The following is a 9,561-nucleotide window of genomic DNA, read 5'->3' as shown; positions in this document are numbered from 1 at the left end:
TAGGAAATGGTAAATATGATGCACAGTGTCCCATTACAAGAAAGTGCAATAACTGGAAAAAAAATTTATTTCTAACTGAAGGGAACTCTTAAGATTAGAGTGTAGGAGAACTTACACAGGGTGCTTGGACAGGAGTTGACAGCCTTGTTTTGCAAAGGCACTGAAACCGGGCTTGTAGCCAAATTTCCTTCTGTGCCCATTATTTACCTGCAGAAGATCTTTGCTGCTGAACTGGGTCAGCTCTCCAGTGTCCCAGGCAAAGGAAAACTCAGATACATCTGCTAGTTTCAAGCTCACTTGTGAACAAACCACAGCACCTTGTGCACTGGCTATGTCTATTAAGCATCTGACCTGGCAGCAATATCACATTAGCAATGTATGTCTAAAGGCAGGAAAGCTTCAGTGCTCTCCTAAGGTACTCAAAGTCCTCTACTGCAAGGAGAAATGGGACCTATAGGCTGGCAAATGCAGACTGAATTTAACGTGTGTATGAGAAAATGACCCAGCTTCCAGGTGCTCCTGGGAACTTCCACTTCATAACCATCAAGCCACCCAGCCTACTATATATTCTTCCAAATTATCCAGCTGTCGTATAGACAATGACATTGAAGTGGGATGGAAAATTCTGGCTGATTGCCAGACATTAAGGTACAAGTAATAAATGACTTCGCATTTCAATTGCTGTCTCCACTCCTGACTCAAACATCATTTCTCAGAGATCCTATAAATGAATCAATTCAAATTTCTCCTGAAACTGTTGGTGGGAGGCAGCACCTCCTGCTCTTTCTCCCTATTCAGGATGCACTTTAACTTTAAAGGTTTGACTAGAACCCACAGAAACCAACCCCAAATAATTTTGAAATCACATTGTAAAAAACACAAAATGTTTGCAAAACAGAAGTGATTATGTAATATTACCAAAGATTGTCCACTTTCAGCAGTGTGCCACTTTTTTACCACACACACACACATACACAAATATAAAGACTTTCCAGTCATTTTGCTGACCCAGTTCTTCATGCTTATGCAGTGTAGGAATATATGTCTTGGCACATAATAGCCTACGATCTTTTTAGTGGAAACCAGAGACCACAATTTCCAGCCCCAACTATTAAACTGAGCAAAATGACATACTGTAAAAATAAAATTGTTTGAAAAAAAGCCTTGTGGTCTTAGGTCAGCTCCACTGTATTAACCACTGTCATAAGTGCAAGACAAGTATTTAAAGCAAGGAGAAGTCTCATATTCATCAACAGACTGTAATTTTAAATTTCATATTATAAGGGTATCATTATCTTACTGGTGTCCCACGATCTCCTGGCTTCCCTGGTTTTCCACTTGGGCCAGCAACTCCTGGAACTCCTGGGGCACCCTACAGCAGAAGACATGTAAAGTGTATTGTGGAAATCCACAATGGCCTAAGTGCTAATAAGAAATGTGATATGGTATTGAGTGCAAAGCAATACTGAAAATGGCTCCTATCAGGTTTTTTTTTTTCTGTTAGGTACATATCAGGCTTGAAAACTTTCCTCCAGGAAAAATAGTTTGTTTCTTCATGGAAATGTGTCCTTATACATAACACCACAGTTTAACAGGCATTTCTGAATCTAAAGATGCAGAGAATGTCTATATGTTTTTGGTATCGCTCTTAATGACAGATTCCTAAAGGAATACAAGACAGTTTGGCCTTCTAACTTCATCTAGCAGGTCTGTGATCGATGTAAAAGTCCACAACAAAAAGTCCATAAAAGTCATTCTAGTGATACTAGATAAATATGAACAAATAAAAGACCAGTGTTACGTTATAGGCTCACCTGCACACCCACAAAGGAGCACAAGAAAGACAATCGCGGGGGAGCGGGGGCAGCCCAAATAATACCCTGCCCTAGCGACTCCTGTCTATATAAATATACGTGGTGTAAATGTGTGCTCTGTGTACGTATGCCTACTGAGAATATATCTTCTGCTTCACTACTGTTTGGACCTGGTAATATGCAGCTGCAGCAACTTGCCTATCTCAGGCTGTCTGACCCAGCATGATATGTTTTTCTCTAACAACCAGCACCTTTTCTAACATGGTCCCACAAAACACAATGAAGTAGCTTTTTAAGCAAAAACTAATCCTCAAATACTCTTGTCAAGAAAAACTTGTATTAACAGTGTTTGTTTTCACCAGACTACAAGTAATAAGCTGATTTGTTTCAGTAGACCTAGCTATGCATATAAAGATCATGCCTAAAGAACCAGGTAAACTGGTTCTTCCCTTATTTACACTGGCAGAAATCAGTTTCAAAACCACTCTTATGAATGTTTCTGAATACATGCTTTACACAGCTGTCTGCTCACCTTTTACTGTGATTGTCCCAGATCCATTTAGGATATTAAACAGAGTGTCCATTTCATATTTGACAGAAATTGAAAATGGCAATGTGGCTCTCTCTTGGGTCAGGTCTCTTATTTCAGAGTGTATCAAAGACAAAATTATATTTACCGCTGGCCCTGGTGGGCCTCTGGGACCTGTGGGACCATCTTTTCCCGTGAAACCCTATTCAAAAACAAAAGCATGATTAGACATTAACCTAAGATTGTAACCTGATTAAAATGGCCTTTAAGATTATGTAATTGCAATACTCCGGATTACTACTAGTATGTATTTTAAAACCTATCCACAATGTAAGATATAAAAATAGTTATCACGACTAACACTGGAGAAGGCTATGGAACAATGAGCTTCAGCCAATTTAGAAGATGTTCAGCTGCTGTTGATTAACTGAAGATGGAATGAGTCTCTCTCAACATTTTTAAGAAAAGGAATCGTTGTTCTATCCCAGAGGAGCAAGATCTCCCTTTTTGCTGTTCTCTCACTCACAGATTAGCTGGAAAATCTGAGGTTTCTACTTAAATGAAGAACAACCTCCCTCTCAGATACATCCCCTGCAAGAAAAGATGCTGAGAAATCCCACTTCAACAATCTAACATAGCATTCACAAATTAACATTGATGGTCCATGGCCCACTAATGACCCACCAACCCCATGGTATGTTCTTTGGCAACTGGCTATCACATGGTGGTCTGTTTTCATTTCTGGCTATCAACTCCCACTAAAGGATAACTATAAATGCATATATCAGCTATTAATTTTGACTGTAAAGGTAAGTCCTTTCAGGTGAGACCTTTCAGTCATCTCAAAGGTGATATGCCACTGTGAAGACAAAAGAGATTTGCTTAGAATTAGAAGAAAGGGATTGCAACAACTCCACAATGAAATACCTGTGTGCATGTCCATTATGAAGACATTTCAGAATCCCCCATCCAAAGAAAAGTTCTTAGCTCAAGATAGTCAAAGTTTAAGAAGCAAACTTGACCTTCACAGTAAGAATAGCACAGACAGATTCTTTACAGATATGACATCTCCCAGACATTGAGACAAGCAGAGTTTCAAAGGGATCCCCTGGAGCAGCAACAACAGTGTATGGAAGGCAGCAGGGCTGAGTACATCAGCAGAGCCCTGCTCAGTGGACATACTGCTCTATGGGTGCAGGCATCTGAGAACCCAGTCAGGAGAGTGAGCAGTGCAATTTTTACAGAAACTGTCTGGCTATCCTATGGCTATCTGGGCAGGTTTTCACCCCCAGGTTTTTCCAGTCCTCCCACTTTTACCTCTCTAGGTTGGATATCGATAAAAGGACTCCTTTTGAAAAAGCATTTGAAAACAAAAAGATATGATAAAGAAGGGGTGGGGGGAATATCACTTGGTCTTTTCAGAAGATAAACTGAGGAAACCTTACCCTTTCGCCTGGAGGTCCCATTGGGCCAGGTGGACCAGGTAAACCTGGGGTTCCCTAGAGGGAAAAAGAATGATAAACTGTATCCATGACAGAACAAACATCACTGCTATGTTAATCATCCCAGTATTTATGCAGAGATTTAAATATCTAACTGTCTTCAGTGTTGCTTTTTGGCATTTACAAAAATAAATCAAACCTTTAGAAGAAATCATTTATTTCGTATACATGATACAAGAGTCTTCACCCTCACTCTACTTTTTACTTCCATTTCCTTACCAGCCCATAATTCAACTTCAAAAATAATTGTCAGTACTGTTCTCATAAAACAGATATATGTGGTTTACTGCCTTTACAAGCATGACTTACAGATGTCAGCTAATCATTTAACACTGTATGATCAGTTCCACTGTTGTAGGAATTGGATATTGAACATCCTTGTATCATGTTGTCGTGTTCTTCCCCCTTTTCTGTCTAATCTCACTGTACGCTAAAATGTAGCATTGCCTTCTACAGGACATTACTACTCCCTAAATGTATATTACTCAGGGTTATAAGGACGAATAAAACAGGTAAAGAATACAAGGCCCTTGGTTCATGACTGACCTTACCTGATATATGAAACTAAATCTACAAGCATTTCCCATACAGTCTTCATATTCTCAGTAAAATCAAGGAAAATATAGTAACCAAGGAACATTAGTTATGTCACCGCATGTGCAGATCAATGACCTTAGATTATTCAAAATTGGCTGATTATCAAAAAAACCCTTATTTTTTCTCCTCAAAACCTAATCCTAGTTTACAATAGAGAAACCTGCCAGTAAGGAAAATTTAATATTGCTTTCTTCATTCAGAAAGCATACAATGAATGTCCCAAGACCATTTGACTTCCAAAAGTAGAAAACAATTAGACAACATTGCTGAAGAAGGGTTCAGCAAAGGTTCTGCAACCTCTATTTTAGGAAGACATTTAACGGCAGGTGGTCAGAAGTTGAGAGAACTTCCTGGGGAGTTATCAGTGTATTTTTCCTAATCTGTCCCTGTGCATTCACAACTATCCAGATGGACATTTCGCTTGACTCAATACAGCTGTTCTTTCACTCTCGCTGTTTTGAAAGGTTTACTATTTCCTACATTTCAAATTCCTAAGTGTAAGATAATTATGTTTCCAAAACTGTTGCTTAGGAAGGTATGACAAGAGCCCATGACTCCTAGTGATGTCAAAGACAGCTGTCCAGCAGCCAGCCTGCATCAGAAATAGTGTAAAATGACATTATCTTGTCTAAGTATCGACTTACCGATCGCCCTGGTAGTCCAGGCTGGCCAGCATCACCTTTCATTCCTTGACGACCCTATAATTTTCATAAATGATTGTTAGAGATTCTGAATTACAGAATAGGTCAGCAAAATAACTAATTTGTGTAAATGGACATGAAAAAATTCCTGCAAGATACCTAAATTAAGGAATCTATAAGCCAGCTATGTACTGGTTCTATGTACTATTATTTACAGTTGGACTCGATGATCTTAAAGGTCTTTTCCAACCTAAATGATTCTATGATTCTGTGATTATGGAATAAACAAAGATACATATACTTCTTAACTGAAGCAATATTGATAATCTCACAAACATTTGCAAATGCAGGATGACCGGTTGACACTATATTAAAAACATAGGCAAGCAGACATTTGGAAGGACACATATTTTGATAAGGAAGTAACACAGACTTTTCAGTAAGAGAGACTGATATCAATGACTTCACAAGCAGGAAAGCAGGGAATGGCTATATGTTTTCTCCCAATCTCCCTTATCTTTCTCAACTGGTGAATGGAGCTGTCTACACTCAAGAAAGGTAAAAGCTCAGTCTTTTTAAAGTATCACTGTTTTTCTCTAAACCATGGTCTAAAAGGCATTACACACTTCCAGGACACAAAGTGTAGGAGCATATAAAGAAGCAATGTATTGCCTTTCACAACTTGCTTGCATTCCACATATACTACAGCACTGTAGTAAAAATGCACAGTCTAAACCCACATGAGCTAAATTTGACAACACAATATTTATTTTCCACAGTGGCTTGCATGATAATCCATAATTGTTCATGACACACAAATAATCAAACAATTTGTAAACATAGCCTGTCAATGTGAATTGCGATTGGTATGAAAAATGAAATTACATTACTCAAAAGTGCCACTCTAATGTTGTTAACTAATGAAAAATTCCAAGAATTATGTTGGTGCTTTCATTCTTCAAAGGTTTTCAAACTGAATGTGACAAATAAAACTCTTTATTGTATTCCACATGTAAAAGGAATGTGTTTGGCGTTTCTTGCTGTTTGGCACCTCTAGGCCATCTTGATGAAGTTTTTCCTTCCATTATATAACAAAAAACTGAAAAGCATCTACACTGGTTAACAAAATCTTTCTACTTTGTCCTTACAAAACAGAAGATGTACCTAATCTTAAAGCACATTTTGTTTTCCATTTCCCAAATTACATTACAGATTGAGAAGGTAACCTGGTTCAAATGCAAAATGAGACAGTGTGCAATCAGACACCAATTCTATTATTTGTTTTCATAAACTTTACATTTTAGTCAAAGACTTCATACAAAAAGCTCCTGACTGTATTAAAATTCAAGCTATTCCTAAACAGGAAACACCAGAATTATATTCCTGCTTTTGGGGTGATTACTTATTAAAATATGGCAAAAGCAGTCTTAATACATTCAGAATGTAGACAAAGGGTTACCTGTGCTATCTGCTCTAAAAACCCAAATCTGGTGAAACTTCATCAGTGTCAACCGTTACTCTGGCTTTGAAGGCATGTACATGAAATCAGAAATAGCCTCTTGCTAAAATATGCATGGTGTTGTGAAGAAAGCCCTATAGGAACAAAGGGTTATTTTGTGTGCCTAGATCTAGGCACCCATTGCCTCTCTGAACATTCAGCTACTGATTTAAGCTTAGAAAATAGAAGTTGGACATGTAAATCTGTGAGAAAGGCTTCAGAGTAATATTGCATGCTTAATTTTCCTGCACCACAGTTTGATAGTTTTGAGTCCTCAAATTTGAAGGCCTAGCAACTCTACAGAAAAGCTGTAAGAGAAAAAATGGAGTAGCACAATCTACATTACAACACTTAGATTCTGTCCCTTCACAGACATCCCATAAGCACATGTAACATTCAGGATAGAAAATGCTATTGTATTGGAAGAGACTTGTTTCAGAAAGAGGCTTGTTTTGTTATACTACTGCATTGCAGAGAGAAACGAATGTTAGGACAAAGCTGCCACCTTGTTCCCAAGACCACCACCCCCATGGATAGCTCTGACTCCACACACAGTGCCACCCGCACTCAGAACAGCCGCTCACCGGTTCTCCTGGGATTGACAGCCCGTTGGGGCCCTGCGGACCTGGGGGACCTTGAGGGCCAGGAGGACCTGTCTCACCACGAGGACCAGGTGGCCCCTTAAAGCAGAAAGTTAAAAACAAGATTGTAAATGACAACCCCTTCTTATATCTGTAACTGCAAAATCCTTTGGATTAGACACTTAGGGTAAGTCAGAAGCCTGGAGACACATTTAATACTTCAGAACAACTGTGGAAACGGTTATCCAAGTGGCATATCCTTTCATAAGCTATTCTCTGATTCATGTTGGCTGTCTCAGGCCAATATACACCTTCTTGCTGTGTCAATTAGAAGTATAGCTGTCTCCTCTGTACAGAAGAAAGGACAACAATGCTGCAGTGTGCATTAACACCCTGGTGCATGTACTCTAGTTTCCTGATGTGCAGTCAATGCCTTTGAGGTTACATATATACATAGGCTGTGTATATATAGTCTCAAATAGGTAGGCTGCACATAAATAACATATAGGCATATTTCCAATTAAATTTTTAATCTCCATTCTTAGCTCAGCATAGAACTAAGCATACAAATTTTCATACAGATAAGCACGTAGCAACATTATAGATGCATTCCAGAAAGATACTTACAGATGATCCAGTCAAACCCCTTTCACCTCTGGGACCTTTAGCGCCTGGGCCACCCTAAATTGAATATTTGGAAATAAAATGTATTTCGTACAGGGAAAGCAAGAGTACATCATACTGGTGTGAGTTATGAATCCTCTTTATCAAACTCTTATGTGAAAGCCCAAAGTTTTGAAGTGTATAGATCACAGTGCTAAAAAGAATACTAGAATAAAAGATGCATCAGAAACTCAGGTAAACCACATCAGCTTCAGCCTTGCCAATTCAGCCCATAAAAAATATTGTCATTTTTGCCTCTGCAGATATAAACTTCTTCCATTTATATTCACCAAAATTTCTGGATACCTTTCTAGTGGTCTGCCAAACAACTTAACTGGGCTTCAGATTCCTCGTGCGGCATTTTCGATAGCTTCAAAGTAGAAGGACTACTGGGCTGAGTATAACTCCCTTATATTCAAAGCAATTGGTAGGAGCATATCCATTCCATAGATTACTCTCTCTCCACATAAAAAAAGAGAGTAACTAATTTATTTCCCTGACAGATTAAAGACGCTTTCCTTGGAGTGAAATCCTGACTCCGTATTTAGGAAAAATATTTGCACAGTTCATTAAAAATATCTTGTACATGAAGTGCAAGACAGCTGAGATTGAGCCAGATTCTTTCAGCCTATCAAACAATGAGGAGCTATTCACAGTGATCACATTGGAAATATGGGAAAAGATTATTATATGAACAAGTAGAGGTGCTAGGAGCTGCCCAACTGTGTTTTAAACTAAGATGAAAGGGGAACAGATTACCATGATGTTATGGATGTCTTGATAGAAACTCTCTCTCTGACTGACCTTTGTTTCACAAAACCACAGATCAACACAAAACTACCTTCATAAATTTAAAAATCAGAAAATTTGTCTATTGCGAGTAGTTCCTTACGGCTGGTCCAGGGGGTCCTGGAGGTCCCACGCTGTCTTGAGTACAGGTACAAGCATTTGGAAGAGCTGGGCATTTTGCTTCATCTCTCTGAAAATTCAATCACAACTATTACTGTCCTTTTAAAGAAAAGTACTTGGTGGCAGTATATTTTTCTACAACAATAACAGCAAGATTCTCTATTATCCTGTTTCCAAGTACAAGTAAAACTCACAGCTAAACAGTGGTTTCCAGATGTTTCTACAGGACCTTTCATATTTTTAGAAAATTTTCTCTGCAAGCTATACAAGACACTAACAACAGAGACACAAGCAAAATCAAATTCATATGCAATTTCTGTTGTTCTAATATTTATATCCATTAGACAATCAGCTTGCACTGACAAAGAATAAACTAGTTACTTTTTGAATGCCAATCTAAGAACAGATTAAACAAAAAAATAATATAGCTATTCCATTCATAATACCTAGGATCTTAAATATCACTGAAATACAAAATATAACTGACATTTTTTCCACCATTCCTAAGGGATTCAATGTCTAGCACATTACAATCTTTCTCCTTCAGACACAAAACTTTGAAATGCGTTGTTGTTCACTGGCTGCTCTGACAACTGTGATTTAGATGTGTTGTCAGTACAAGGTATAATACCAGGCTAATATTGATATTGTTAAATTTGCTATTAATAACGATTTTCTGAATAGCTTCTGGTTCATTTATACTTACCATAGAAGGAAGATCACAGCATCTGTCTCTGCTAGTCCAAACTGGACTGCATACAATGTCAAAATTCTGGATTTCTAACTGTAAAAGAAAGAAGGACTCTTGAAAATTACTAGAGATGTTA

The 9,561-nt window shown here is 38.2% G+C and overlaps 1 protein-coding gene across 1 annotated transcript in view; it reads right to left on the bottom strand.

The window, feature by feature from the left end:
* Window positions 1-9,561, bottom strand: part of COL12A1 (collagen, type XII, alpha 1) — a 100,007-nt gene that overhangs the window by 12,116 nt on the left and 78,330 nt on the right. Inside the window, 8 exon segments of the mRNA XM_009333147.1 lie at window positions 1,301-1,372; window positions 2,492-2,545; window positions 3,789-3,842; window positions 5,087-5,140; window positions 7,166-7,261; window positions 7,790-7,843; window positions 8,718-8,804; window positions 9,441-9,518. Coding sequence (XP_009331422.1) covers window positions 1,301-1,372; window positions 2,492-2,545; window positions 3,789-3,842; window positions 5,087-5,140; window positions 7,166-7,261; window positions 7,790-7,843; window positions 8,718-8,804; window positions 9,441-9,518 — 549 coding nt within the window.

This window comes from Pygoscelis adeliae, unplaced genomic scaffold (assembly GCF_000699105.1).
Source record: "Pygoscelis adeliae isolate BGI_AS28 unplaced genomic scaffold, ASM69910v1 Scaffold57, whole genome shotgun sequence".
Lineage (NCBI taxonomy): Eukaryota > Metazoa > Chordata > Aves > Sphenisciformes > Spheniscidae > Pygoscelis > Pygoscelis adeliae.
Note: the sequence above shows the minus strand (reverse complement) of the source record. Positions and strands in the feature narration are given on the sequence as shown.